This window comes from Notamacropus eugenii, chromosome 2 (assembly GCF_028372415.1).
Source record: "Notamacropus eugenii isolate mMacEug1 chromosome 2, mMacEug1.pri_v2, whole genome shotgun sequence".
Taxonomy (NCBI): Eukaryota; Metazoa; Chordata; class Mammalia; order Diprotodontia; family Macropodidae; genus Notamacropus; species Notamacropus eugenii.
Window position 1 is genome coordinate 434,528,845 of NC_092873.1, and position 14,757 is coordinate 434,543,601.

General features: G+C 41.5%; 2 protein-coding genes across 4 annotated transcripts in view; both read left to right on the forward strand.

The window, feature by feature from the left end:
- The window catches only part of RBBP5 (RB binding protein 5, histone lysine methyltransferase complex subunit), a 35,606-nt gene extending 31,794 nt beyond the window's left edge, over nucleotides 1–3,812 (forward strand). For all 3 annotated transcript variants that reach the window (XM_072648063.1, XM_072648065.1, XM_072648064.1), the window contains exon 14: nucleotides 1,622–3,812. In XM_072648063.1, coding sequence (XP_072504164.1) covers nucleotides 1,622–1,650 — 29 coding nt within the window. In that variant the 3' untranslated portion in view covers nucleotides 1,651–3,812. The remainder of the gene's footprint in view (nucleotides 1–1,621) is intronic.
- A 399-nt stretch (nucleotides 3,813–4,211) lies between these two features.
- Nucleotides 4,212–7,593, forward strand: TMEM81 (transmembrane protein 81). The gene is made up of 2 exons (XM_072648066.1): nucleotides 4,212–4,438; nucleotides 5,181–7,593. Exon 2 carries the CDS (start codon nucleotides 5,282–5,284, stop codon nucleotides 6,125–6,127), a length of 846 nt encoding a protein of 281 aa, XP_072504167.1. The 5' UTR covers nucleotides 4,212–4,438; nucleotides 5,181–5,281; the 3' UTR covers nucleotides 6,128–7,593.
- The last annotated feature ends 7,164 nt before the right edge of the window (nucleotides 7,594–14,757 follow it).

Here is a 14,757-nt window from a genome sequence, read left to right on the forward strand (position 1 = left end):
AGGGTATAAAACTCAAACTGTCTTCAGATGTGGACTCAGCATGAGGTAGTACATTGACCATCTTGAATGGTTATTTTTAATGCAGTTGACTTGTTGATCAAATCATTGCTTTCATTAGGATGTAGCTGCAGTGTTATCAGTGATAATTGATCTAAATCCAGAAAATCCAATTTTGGGGATCTGGTAATGAACCTTCAGGAAGAAGATATCTACATTCTATCCTTTTCTACAGGGTTTTTGGTTTACTTGGTGGCCTGAAGTTTGGGTTTGAGGTTTTTTGTTTTTTTGGTCTTTTTTGATCAGTTATAGCAGTGAGATCCAGAATATAATGAGCAAAGCCTTTGTCACAGTGATGGGGGATGGTGAGAGGCCTGTGGAGTCGTGTTGTTCATCTCAAGGCTTTTTATTCTCACCTTAAGAGAGGTACATGACTATTTTCTTCATGTTATGATATGAAAGGGAAGGTGATATCAAAACCTCCTGTTCCTACTGAATTATAAGAAGGATAAACTGAATTTCTGTTCATCTGGATGACTGAGTCTGAATCTCATTTTAACATCAGTCTGTTCTTCAGCAGATGTAAATATAGTCTTTGTTGCCAATATATCCCATATCCAACTGTGTCATTCTGTGGTTGAAACTTTCCTTTTAACCTCCTGAGTCAGTTTTGTAAATGGGTTCCCTTACATCCTAGCATGAGTCTTCTTTTTGAAATTACTTTTTCTTCAAATGACATTAGTGTCCACTTTTCCATCTCTCCACTATAATGTGGAGCAGGGACAAATTGACTTCATTTTTTTTCTGGACTTCCTTGCCAACATCCTTAGCTATTTCTTTAAGGCTGTCCCCAGAGACTAAATAGCTTTGATAGAGTAATCAGAGAAATGCTCATTTCATTTGCAGAGTTAGGATTCTGTTTGCTGAGTTATTAACAAAACTTGAGTGACACTTTAGGACACTTCTGTGGAGGTGAAGTTCTGAGGTGATTAGGGAGGATGTGTTCTGAGGCCTTTGGAAAGGGTGTGTAGCTAACTCTTGGTTGGTTATTTAGGGAGTGACTATTTACATGCTAATTGTGAGACTCCCTAGCTTCTCCTCTCCTTTCTCACTGCTTGCCTTGGATCACATACCATCTGTTTATACCTTTGTAAATGTGGTTGGGAACTTGGAACAAAAAGTTAAAAATTCCAGAGATACAACTTTGCTCCCTTGGCGAGAAAAGGTGTGGAAAGGTCACAGACCATAATTATGGATCTGGAAGAGATCTGAGACCATTTAGTTTGACTTCCTTTTACAGATGGAGAAGGGGAAATGACTTGCCCAAGGTCACACAGGCAGTGAAACTAAGTGATAGGATTTAGACTCAGACTCTGACTCCAGAGCCAGTCTTTCACTCTGCCAGCATGAACACTCTTACTGCTAACAGGATTTTCTGGTTATTGCTGGGTCTCAGTGAAGGTGACCAGGAGTTAACTGGATCTCTTTTTCTAGATCAGGAAAATAGTATTTTGCCCGCTTATGCTTATGCTTGTAACACATCTTATCTGTCAAGCTCTCCATTCTCACCAGTAACTGGGATGAATTGATACTAATGGAACCTTTCCCATCTTAATCTCTCCAGCAGGGGGAGCAATCTCAGAGCTGTTATGAAGATGACCTTGGGAATTCTCCATTCTTTTCCCACTCTGCGGTCATGCAGCCTCGGACATTGTACTCGGACAGATGAGACTGACTTTGATTTAATAACAAGGCCTCCGCCTCTTCCAGCAGGTAGAAGGAGGAGTGATGCTTATTTTTGAATGAAGTGAATTATGAAAGAAGAATGACCTTCCCCAGCCCTCCCTCTCAAAGCATAATTCTGAACAGACTCAGGAAAAGAGGATTTGCAAAGACTTGAATGAACTCCTGGCTCATTTAAACAAAATGCTTCTCTACTTAGTTATGCTGCTGGAACAATGCCTACGTTTTTTTTGTATGACCTTTCTTAACTAAGCATCACTTCGATCTGCCCTTTCCCATCTCCTGCTCTCTCTCCTCCCTTCGCACATGTCCTCAAGTGAATTGTTCTTCTGTGTAACTTTTCCACTCCCTACTATTGTCTTATAGAAAAGGATCTGTTGCATACTGTTTTTTCTCTCTCCTTCCTTCCCTAACCCAGTTAACATATAAAGGCTTGTATTCCATGTTAACATCATTCTTTTTAAGAACAGGCAAAAAAACGAAGTGTTTAAGCTCAGGAAAATGTAGAGCCATCAGAAAGGTAAGACATAAATAAGAAACCCAATTTGACTATCATATAACATTTTCCCCAAGAGGTTGGGATGTAAAATGTTCTTTTTTTTTTTCTCCCATTTTAGCCTTCAGCATCAATTTAATGTCTCTAAATCATGTTTCTGAAGATAGGTAGTTGCACCTGTCCCAGGCAAAGTAACACATGAGGGATTTTTTTTTTTTTGCTGCCACCAAACAAAGGTGTCTCTGAGCCTTCTTCTATGAAAAAGTATCTATGCAAGGTCTAAAATGGAGCTGTCCAAAATCAGATGCAGCAACATAGTTCAAATCAAAGTTCAAAGTGAATTTTTTTTCATTACTGTCCATGGATTTGCCCTTCCCTCAAAACATCAGTGTTGCCCCCACCTGTATCTGTATTATGAGCAATTTCGGTTTCCTCCTTACAATTCATCTATTAATATTTTCTTTTGGTCACTTCCTTTCTGTGAAAGGCTTCTCAGTTGTCTCAGCTTCTTCACCACCATTTATGAAACAAGAGTGGCAGATCACATGTGTGCACACATGAGAAACCTTTGGATTTTTAAAAATTGCCCAGAGTTCTTTGCACTTCTTTTGCTGGTCCTTTGTGAACCCATGTAGCTCATTGTCTGGCCTGTACTGCTTATGTCTTGTCACTTATTGTCTCAAAAGTTCATTTTAGGGAAGCAAAATGTGAAGGGAGGATCCACAGCCCTGGGTACAGTATTCATCTATCTATATTTTAATTTGAAAGGTAGTATTTTCTCTTAACTTTTTGAGGAAGGCTTTAGAACATTTTATGCTATAGCATGAAGAGGAACCCACCTGAGCCTGTAGATGATCTGGAAACAAGATGAACCTGGTTGTTTGAAAGGATGTTTGAGGGACGGTAGGAGAAATTAAAAATGTCTGAAAGAGCCTTTCCTCCCATTTCACTTGCTCGAGTAAGAGAAGGGTCTGTTTTTCAAGGTATATTACAAAAAGGCCATGTTCTTTGATGTAACTATTCTTTGCAGAAACCCTTGTTATCCAGACTCTTAATATAAGTTACTGGGTAGTAGAGTAATTGTGTGGACTACTAGACACGTTTCTGTTTTACATCATTAGGAATACTGTTATTACTTTGGAATGTATTCTGTATTAGTCTGCCAATTCACATAAATGCTTTTCTAGTCTGTCACGATTTACCATGTAATTTGAATTTCCTTGCCTGGATACTTGAATATTGAGCTATTTCCCCTTCCAAATCTAAGTGCCAATCTAAGCTTCTTCAGGTTGGTCCTTGACATCTTCAGGATTTGTTTTTGTGGTTTAAACATTTTCTTCCATCCTGTAAACTTGCTGTTCATTTCATTTGACTGCTTCTTCATTTGTACAGTATAGGTATATTTTTTTTCCTCCTTTCATTTCCCCACATGTGTATGTGTGTTTTCCTTCCCATCACTATTTTTTTACGTTTTAAATGCTTTGTAGTTTTGTAAAAGATGAAAATTGGTCACTTGAATAGTTCTTGCTAAAGTGATGATGCTTTGTAAATAAAGATGATCGTTTTACTTAAAAAACAGTTGTTTGTAGTTGTTTACAAAGATCACTTGCTCTTCAGTGTGTCCGCCATTTTGTTTTGCCTCAGCTTATGAAGGGATGTTTAAATTATAGGACTGGAAGTTCATAGTTCACCCTCCTACCTCTGAACAAGGTTACACTTTGGCTTTCTGAAACAAATCATGTTTCAGTCCGAAAGATCTCCTTGTATGGACATTTTTTCATTATCTAAACAAAGTGTCAATTTGTGGATAAACTTGGGTCACTTTCTACTACTACTATCACCTTTCTGTCAAACTATATGAACACTCTTCACATCCTAAGGCTTATGCTTCCTCATAATATTTCCTTTCAAACAAAACCAAACCTGAATTCTTCAAATTCCTCAAGATTTCTTCTCCAGACTGAATGTTCATTTTGAAATGTTCCTCTTTAACCTTTCCCATTACTGTGATCTGCAGAGCCCTTCTGTGACATCGTAACAGTTTCATAGCAACCATGTCATAAGCCTACCCCATCAGCTGCTGTTCAATGGGGTATAAGGAAGAAAGAGAATCAGCAGGAAGGTTGCGTGAATTAAGTTTCCTTTCAAATGGAAAATAACTTCATTACTCTTGGGATAGAGCAGTGCAGAGAAAGAAAAACGGTAGCTACGTTAAATATCCCTGCTTTGCTGATAAACATTTTGCTTCCTGAATGGTATTTCAGTCTCTGTCTCCATCAATTTTTAGTTTTATTTCTAGTAGCTTCACTGTGTGACTGAGCAAATTGCTTCATCTCTCTGGGTCTCTGCAAAATGAAGGAGTTGAGCTTATAGGATCTTGGTTGTCTCTTCTCTAGCTCTGTATTCCCAATAACATATTTACAGAATCCTTTCACACTTGAGATTTGATCCTCAACAGCCTGGCTGGTTAGGCAGGAAGAGCCTGTGGTACTTTTTTCCACTTTGCACATGAGAAAACAGATTGATGGATTTAAGCAACTTGCCTAAGGCTACACAGCTTGTTAGTGGTGGAGAGTTATGTAGCACCTAGGTATGATGACTGTTCCAGTATTCAGTACAAGAGAATTTTAGGATCTTTTAAACATTAAGGCATATTAGTGCTTCTTGCAAATTTAATAAGAATTGTTTGGCTGGAGCCAGTTGGGTACCTAGAAACTTATTTATAGATCCTGTTCAGAGTTCTAGGGACAGCACAATCAAAAAAATTCACTTCAAGTTATGAAGGCCTTTGTTGCTTTTCTCCCAAAGAAACGTCATTTAGTTGCAAGGATAAAGGATATCTGAAGCATAAAATGGCCAGTAATAATAAGTAGCAATATTGCATGTGGTTTTTTTTTGCCTTGCATGCTTTGCTATTGTTAAAGTTTGGAATTTTGTTTGTTAGGTCACATTATACTTTTGAAAAAAAACCCATCTTTTGACTTTGGAAGATCTCATCGAAACTGAGAATGTGAAAATGAAGAGAATTTAGCAGGCATTTCAGAAATGTTTTTGATTAATATTTACCTAAAATTGCCTCTTGGGCTGTTGACTGAAGATCTAAGCATGAAGACACTAGATGCGGGCTGTATCCTTGGAACATTGGCATTTGCTTTTTACCTGCCTAGAATAGTGACATCCCATCAAGCATTCACAATCCCTTCGAAGTTGAAGTTGGCTCATGGGAGAGTGATCGTCAATGCTACACCCTGCACAGTCACCTGTGGCCTGGGCTATAAGGAGGAGAGTACCTGTGAAGTGGGCCCTGATGGGGTGAGGAGGAAATGTGAGACTCACCACACTGAATGCTTGACCAATTGGATTTGTGGGATGGTCCACTTCACTGTTCCCACTGGGAAGAAATTTGAGCTGACCTGCCTGAGTGCAGACATTCTCCTCTATGGGCATGAAGCTTTCCGTTTCACCTGGATGTTTGCCCGTGGCATTGTCTCCACCAACGATGAGTTGTTTAAACCTTTTCGGCGCTCTATCCACTCTGTGATAATCAATCCTGCCCGAGAGAAAAATTCGGGCACCTATAGGTGTGATGTCCAACTACTGAGGAACTTGAGGTTTGTCAAGAGAGTCTACTTTGCACTGAGAGTCATTCCTACTAACTTAGTGAACCTCAACTTTGATCAGTCTCTGACTGAGGTGCAGAAATTAATAGATAAAGGGATGGACCTGGAGGTAGATAAACATACGCATTTCCAAGGCTCATTATGGAATGAAAAGGTCTTGTTAGCACTGGGGATGGGAATTACAGGGGGGGTTATTGTAGGTGTACTGGTGAGTATAACTGTTCGCTATTTGCTGAAAACTTCCAAAAGAAAGGTCGAGACAGAGATGTAATAGTCTGGCCACTATTTCTTGAAGTTTACAAGCCTGATTGCAGTGCTAACCTTTTTTGGAGAGACTCTAGCCTCCGCACATGGAATTCCCATAGAATCTAAGGGAAAATGAAATCTCTGATGTGCTTTGTCTCCTGCCAAACTTGTTCCACCTTACCCATCTTCTCAGTATTATATGAATGCCTGAGTGCTTTGTGTTACAGGGGAAAGCCTAGCTTATCACCAGGTTGCTTTGGTTTTGCACCTATTTAAAATTTGGTGTAATTATTTCCAGTGTTAATGCTTCTTCCCATCGTTAGACGTTTGAACAGAATGATTGTTAATTTTTTTTTACCTAGAAATTCTCTTTCCACTTTAATAAAAAGTTTCTGCCTTGTATGCATCTCTACTGTGAGTTTGAATTTTTCTTTCCTACTCCATAATCTGGAGGTGGTGTCCCTGATCACTTAGGTCAATCAATAAGCATTTATTAAGAACTTAAATCATGCCAGGCACTGGAGATTTTGAAGACAAGATACAACAGCCCCAGCCCTCAAGGATATTACATGCTGGAGGTAGGGGAGACAACTGTACAGAAATAGGAACAAGCAAGATATATAGGGTAGGTAGATAAAAGGTAGAAGGCCCTAGCAACTGGGGAACTAGGAAAAGCCTCCTACAGGTAGAAACAATTGAGCTCAGTCTAGAAGGAAACAGGCATTTATTACATGGCATATACTACATGCTGGGGCAGCTAAGTGATGCGTGCAGTGGATAGGGTGCTGGGCCTCGAGTCAGGAAGACGAGTTCAAATTCAGCCTCAGACACTTACTAGCTGTGTGACCCTGGTCAAGTCATTTAACTCTGTCTCAGTTTCCCTATCTGTAAAATGAACTGGAGAAGGAAGTGACAAATCACTCCACTATCTTTGCCAAGAAAACCCCAAATGGAGTCACAAAGAGTCAGACATGATTGAAAAATGAATGAACAATATATTACATGCTGGGCACCAAGCTAAGTGCCTTCCTTGCAATATATCATTTAATCCTCTGGGAAGTGGGTGCTATTATCCTCATTTTACAGTTGGAACAGAGTAAACTTGCCCAGAGTCACATAGCTTGTTTCTGAGGCCTGATTTGAACTAGGATCTTCTTGACTCCAGGTCTTGTGCTCAATCCACTAAAACTGCTTAACCTGCCTCTAAGGGGCAGAGGAGAGGAGAGAGCATTCCAAGCATAGTGGGGTCAGCCACTGCAAAAGCACAGACAAGATGCAACAGCCTGGATTGTAAAGTGCTGGGAGGGAAATTATGTGTAAGAAAACAAAAGATAAGGGGGCAAATTGTGGAGACCTTTAAGTTTATATTTGAGCTTAGAGGCAATAGTGAACCACTGGCATTTATTGGGGGAGAGAGGGAGCAAACAGAGACAGAGAAGGGAGGAGTGATATCTTATCTATCTAGAGAGAGGGAGGATGGGAGAAAGAGAAGAGAGAGAGGAGAGAAAGAGAAGAGAGGGAGGTGGAGGGAGAGAGTCAGAATCAGGAGACCACTTAGAAGGCTACTACAGTAGTAGGGCTAGAGGTGGCGAGGGCCTGAATTAGGGTGGTGGCTCTGAATGAAGACAAGGGAAGTACAAGATTGGACAACTGATTGGAATGTGAGGAGTTGAGGATGACTTGAGACTGTCAACCTGAGCAGCTGTACACTTGGTGGTACCTTGGATGATGATAGGAAAGAGGGATGGTTTGAAAGTAAAGACAAGGAGTTCTATTGTGGACATGTTGAGTTTGAGAAGTCTACGGGAAATCATTTGGGTTTGATGCTATTGCAGGGACCACAGTTTACAGGGGAAAGGTGACTCAGATGTGGAGCCCCTACTCCCATGACCTCACCTGTTTGCTATTAAGGGGACTTTCCACTTCCTCTGGTATAGTGATCCTGCAGCCATTCAGATTGCCTTGGTTTGCTTTCCCCAACTACTTAATCCCTTTAGCTCAAACTTTTTTAGCTAGAAAAAGACTGGTGCTGCTGGGAGAGAACAAATATATTGACTTCTTTTTAGCAGGCATAGCCCTTGAGGGTCGTGCAATACCCACCTCAATTCATTTGGAATCCCATTCTTAACAAGGCACTCAAAAATCCAATGTCTCTCCCGAAGGTAGTTGGATTGTAGAGCTATGAGGAGAGGAGGCAAGCCTCTGGGTGTCCATAGGCTGGGCTAATTCTACTAAGCGAATTACATTTCTCCCACACAGATTTCTCTTGCTAATGTTAGAGGAAGAGGGAGTCTTATGATCTCACCCCAAGCCTAGAGAAGAATGAGTCCTAGCCCGAAGGTCAGAAATATTGAAGACATCCTTGATTAAGGATGAACTTTAAATCTCCCTCATTATCCATCCTACCTACCCACCATCTCCACCTGGCTCAGGAAGGATGAGCTTAATATCAAATTATAGTAGTTCAGTCTAGGAAAATCTAATGAATGAGAAAGTGACAGTCCCTAAATAAATTTCAAGGAAAAGGCGAGGGTCTGACTTGTAGCTTCTCAGGAGTTCAAAGTATCCTTGAATTCTAGGAGAAAGTAGCCTGGTACCCAGGGTCAAGAGTCAGGAGACCTGAATTCTAGTCCCTGTCCTACCACTTATTATGACCCCATCCTCCCCAGTCTGTACTATTTTTCACTTGGTAATCTTGGCTCCCAGGGCTTAAGTTGTCATCTCTATCCTGATGATTCTCAAATTTCGTTTTCCAGCTCTAATCTCCCTGCTGATCTCCAGCTGGACATCTTGAACCGGATATTCCATAGACATCTTAGATTCATCATTTCCAAAACTGAATTCATTACTTTCCCCCCAGATCCTCCCTTCTTCCTAGCATCCCTATTGCAGTCACCCAGGCTCACAACATAGGTGTCATCACTGTCTCCACACTCTCAACCCCTCCCAATCTGTTTTTAAAATCTGGATTTTATTTTGGTAACATCTCTTGAATACATCACCTTCTCTCCTTTGGCACTGTCACTGGCCTCCTGGTACAGGCCCTTATCAATTCTTGCTTGGACTGTTGCAATAACCTTCTAGTTGGTCTGGGGGCCACAAATTTCTCCCCACTGCAGGCCATCCTCCACTCAGCCATCAAAGTGACCTTTCTAAATGCAGGTCTGACCATGTCACTCTCCCACGCAATGAACTGCATTGGTTCCCTATCACCCCTAGGATCAAACATAAAATCCTTGAGCACTCAAAGTCCTTCATAATCTGGACCTTCCTACTTTTTAAATCTTTTTACAGAGCCTCGTCTTGGTCTGATCAGCCACACACAGTTGGACACACAGTACATTGACCCTGACATCATGAAGTCATTTTGGTCCTCTTTGAGTACAAAGAATAATAAATGTCATCTTGTACCCATCCACATACTCTGCTATATAGTGAAACTGACCTTCTGGATGTCCTTCATAAAGACACTGCATTTCCTGACTCCAGGCATTTTCACTGGCTCTCCCCCATGCCTGGAAGGCTTTCCCTCCTAGCCTTCCTCTCCTGGCTTCCTTCAAGTTCCAACTAAAACCCCACCTTCTATAGGAAACTCTCCTCAATCACTCAATCACCTAAATTCTGGGGCCTCCGTTCGATGGATTCCAATTTATCCTGGATATAACTTATTTGTTTATAAATGTTAACATGCTGTCCTGTCATTAGATTCCGCGTATTCCATTGCCTTTACCATTAGGTTGGGAGCATCTTGAAAGCTGGGACTGTCTTTCACTTTTCTTTGTATCTCCAGCACTCAGCTCAGTGCCTGACACACAGTAACAATTAATAAATATTGTTGGATTGACCTCTCTGCTGTGTTTGGCATTGTCGACCCCCAGTTCTTCCTGGTTACTCTTTCTTACTGCTCTCTCTTGGTTCTCCTCATCTGATCCCTTCTTAGTTTCCTCTGCAGGCTCATCATCCCTATTACACCCCTTGTGTGTATAGCCCAAGCAAAGTTCTGCTCTGGATGCCCTTCCTTTAACACTCGGTGACCTCATCAGTTCCCATGGGCTTAATATTTTCCATGAAGATGACTCCCAGATTATCTATCTGTCTCTATCATCTTTATAAGTATGTATATGCCTATCATCTATCTATCACTCATCTATCTGTCTATCTATCTGTGTATCTATTCATTTTCTTTATATGTATGTATATGCCTATTATCTATCTATCGATCTGTCTGTCTGTCTGTCATCTATCTCTGTCTGCCTATCATTATCTATCTGTCTTTTTGTCTATCTTTTCCAGTCTTGGTCTCATTCCTGGCCTCTGATCCCACCTTGCAGACTGCCTATTGAATCTTTTAGAATGGATGGCTCATAGGCATCTCCAGCTCAACAGGTTCAAAAAAGAATCCCTTTCCCCATAAATACTCCTCTTCTGAACCTCCCTATGTTTGTTCAGTGGGATCACCATCTTTTACATGGGATCACAGATTTAGAGCTGGAAGGGACTTTAGAGGACATCGAAACAATCCCCTAGTTTTACAGATGGGGAAACAGAGACTGAGAAGTTAAGTGACTTGTCTGAGGTCACAAGGTAGTACACATCTGAGACAGAATTTGTACTTATGTCTTTTTCACTACAAAGATGAAGTCCAACTGAACCACCTCGCTGTCTTCATCCTCCTTACTCTTACCCCACATATCCAACCAATTGCCAAATCTTATTTTTATCTCTACATTTTTCAAGTCTATCCCTTTTTCTCACCTCTACTACCCTAATTTAGACTCTTATCAACTCTTACTTGGATTATGGCAACAGCCTCCCAATTAGTTCTTACTATATTTTCCTAAAGTCCAGATCTGACCATATCACTTCCTTCCTCAAAAAAATGCACTGGCTCCCTATTACCTCTAGAATAAAAAATAAACTGTGGCACTTAAAGCCTTTTATCACCACCTGGTTCCATTCTAACTTTCAGACTTTATTCTACATTACTTCCCCTTCATCGGTTTTCCTGCGGTGTCTCATACAGCACACTCCATCATCTATCCCATTTCCTTTACTCAGAGGAACTCTTGCCTCACCTCAGCCTCTTAGAATCTCTAATCTCAGCTCAGATTCCATCTTCTAAGTGAGAACTTTCCTGACCTCTTTTAACGCTCCCCCCCCCAAATTAGCTCATGCTTCTTTTGTGTCTATATGTATATACATTGCTCTCTTGATGGAACCTAAGCTTTATGTGAGCAGGGACTGTTGCAGCTGTATCTTTAGTAGAGACGTTACTGTATCTTTATATATTTGTATATATTGTCCCAGGATGTAGCATGTGATGGTAATAGGCAAGGTTTCTTCTACATGTCTCAGTTATAGCATCTGTAAAATACAAGTATTATACTAACTCTGTGAGTCTTTGACATTCTTTGACATCTCAATCAGCCTCTGGAAAGGAAAAGGGTGGGGACGAAAAAAGGGTAACAGGGCTTTTCTTTCCATTAAACCAATGGAGAGATTAATTGATTTAATTTAAGACATCTAGGTTGCCTAGTAGATAGAACATGAGACTTGGAGTCAGGAAGACCTGAATTCAAATCCTAAGACAACCTTGGCTTAATTGCTCTCAGATTCAGTTTCCCTAATTGTCAAATGGGGATAATAATAACACCACCTAATTTATAGGGTTATCATCAGGATCAAATGAAACAATACACGTAAAGCATGTTGCAAAACTACAATTGCTACATAAAAATGGTAGCACCATTCATATGGTCCTTCAAAGTTTGCATCTCAGGTGATCATCATAGCACTCCTGAGAGGTAGGTGCTGTTATTATCCCTATTTGGAGGGAAACTGTGGCAGGCAGAGGTTAAGTGACTTGCCCAGGGTCATACAGCTCGTAAGAGTCTGAGGCTGGAATTTTTCAGATGCTAGGTCCAGATCTCTGTCTACTATGCCACCTAGCTACTTATGACAAATATTTTATTCCTTAATCTATTTCTTATTTGTTACTAATAATTTAATAATATAGTAATTGATTGAATATTTAATATAATGTAGTAATTAATTGCTAATAAATGTTCAAGTCCGTGATAGAATGGGGAAGAAGTATAAATCCACTGTCCTATTTTCCTAGTTCTTATCTGGAGATCTTGTTTTCACTTTTTTCTAAAAATAACTTTTTAGATTTCTTGACTCAAAAGATCTGTAATCAACATCTAATTCCACCTCTGAACACACACACTTACGTCTGCCTCTGGAGTGTTGATGGAGAAGACAGTCTGCTTCCTCTGGCTTTGGTGCAAAGGAGAGGAGATGAGGGCTCAGGCCCCGAGGCAGGTCCCCTGCGACTGGCCCAATTTCATCAAGCTAAGCAGGGCCCCAGGTTTCAGGAGGTGGGAGTGAAGAAAATCACGGAAGCCATTGAAAGAGCTTGAGCGGCAGTGTTGGAGTCCCTTCTACTCCCCAAGAATTCTGACATTGTTTTCTTCCTGTCTCCTTCTCATCCCCTCCATCCCATTGTCTTTTTTTTCTCCAGTAGGGAGACTGCTTGGCTCTGAACTGAAAACATTAGCCACTCACAGACCTGCATAAGAATAGGACTTTTCCTTATGTAATAGCTGGAAAAATACAGACTTTTGCTGGGCTAAATCTTCCATTGGCTTCTGATTACAGAGGACCAGAAGTAGGAGGCAGATCCATGCCAGCTAGCTGCCCCTCTCCAAACCCCTTGGGGTTAGTTTCCCCCTAAGAATGAGAAGCAATGCCTGGAATGCCACAAAGCTCAGTGTAGGGACCTTAGAACTAAATTCATGGGGGTCAGAATGTGGAGGTATTTGATATAATATTTAACATTGCCTTACAAAAGCTGTGGGAGATACTTAAGTACAATATTTCCCATTTTAAATAAGGAAGTTGAGCTTCTGAGAGGTTGTGATAATAATAATAAAAAATACTTAGCATTTTATATGGAGATTTAAGGTTCAATCCTTCTGCTAACCCTAGGAGATGGGTGCCTCCCCATGTCACAGATGAGGAAACTGAGCCTGAAAGAGGTTAAGTGACTTGTCCAGGCTGACACAGCTAGTGTAGGGTCTGAAGCTGCATCTGAACTCAGGTCTTTCTGATTCCAAGTCTGGCACTCTCTCCACTCTGCCACCTGGCTACCCAAGGTCACATGTTAAGTGGTATCGGAACCCAGTTTTCCTGCATGCAATTCCATCAGTAATTATACTACAGCACAGAGTCCTCATTGAGGCACTATTGATGCTTCAGCTACAACCACAGGCAAAGACAAAAAACACCCACAGTGGTAGCTGGTAGCTGCCAAACAGGTTGAGGATCGATCTTTATTTTAAGAACTGTCTGCTAACAGAATCAATAAATACCTTTCATTACAGTCAATAGGAGAGACACACAGTGGTGCAGTGGGAGGGGCCCCCACTTAAACAGAAAAATACCATACAATTAAATAGTCCAGAAGAAGTCACTGCCCCTGTCCTGCAGAGAACTCTGTATAGGGTGTCCCCTGCTGGGAAGTGGGCTCTGTCCAAGTAGGGAGCACAGGTAACCTGGGGGCTGAGACCAGGAGCCACCCAGACTTGGGCTCGAAATGCCTCATTTCCTGCTCAGGCTATCTGTGACTCAGTAAGAGATTCTTAGACAAGTTCATTTCCCCTAAGGCTCTTTCCAGCCCTGAAACAAAAAGGTAAGTATCCAGCTCAGAGAGGGAAGGACACAACACGCAGTCCTCACTCTAATAATGCCAAATGTACAAGTGCTTGAGACTACCTCCCAGATAACAGGTACCTTATTTCCATAGTGAGCTCTTTTGGGTTGACTTTCCTTTTAAGGCCATGTCAGGAAAGACAACCCTGTTCTCCACTGGGGGACTCTGTTGCTAACAAAATACTGGGTTAAATGGATACCCATAGATCCAATGCCTTGTTGCAGTACCTGTGTTCCTTTAGGGAATGGAACTCAACAATGTACCTCCTCCATGATCAGGGAAAGGTTGACTTACAGGCAGGAGCTGTCCCATTAGAGAATGCTGACACCACAGTGAAGTGATATTGTCAGACTGTGGGCATCGTGGGCCGGAGAAGGAAAGTATGTGGTGGGGAGGAGACCACCAAGAATGGAGAAGAGAGGGTGGAAATGGCGGGGAGGAATAAGGAGATGGTAAAAAGAAGGGAAAAGAAAATGAGAGAAGGTGGAAAGAGGAGGAATGGGGAGATGGTGAAAAGGGGGGAAGGGAAAATGAGAGAAGGTGGGAAGAGAAAGGAGGGAAGGTAAAGAAGAGGCAGGGAGGGAAAGAAAAGAAAGAGAAGAAACAATGGGGAGAGTGGGAGGTGGGGCGGGGGAGAGCCCTTGGAGCTGGGGAAGAGATGACAGAAATCAGAAGACTGCCTTAACTTGCTCAAGCTCAGTGTCAAATCCGGGGTAGGGGGTGTCTGGCTGTGGGAATCACAGGATCCTCATTCTGAAGGAGACATTGAGAGGACATCATCTGTGCGCTCCCAAGCAGGGCTTGACCATATTAGTGTCTTCTTCCTTAAAAGTCTCTGGAGTAGGAGGATTCCGTATCTTCCCTCAGACATTATTCCAGGGTCTAGCCATTTTGTTGTCCATCCTGGGTCCCTCCTGCTGTTTCTTTGCTAGAGAGCCCAG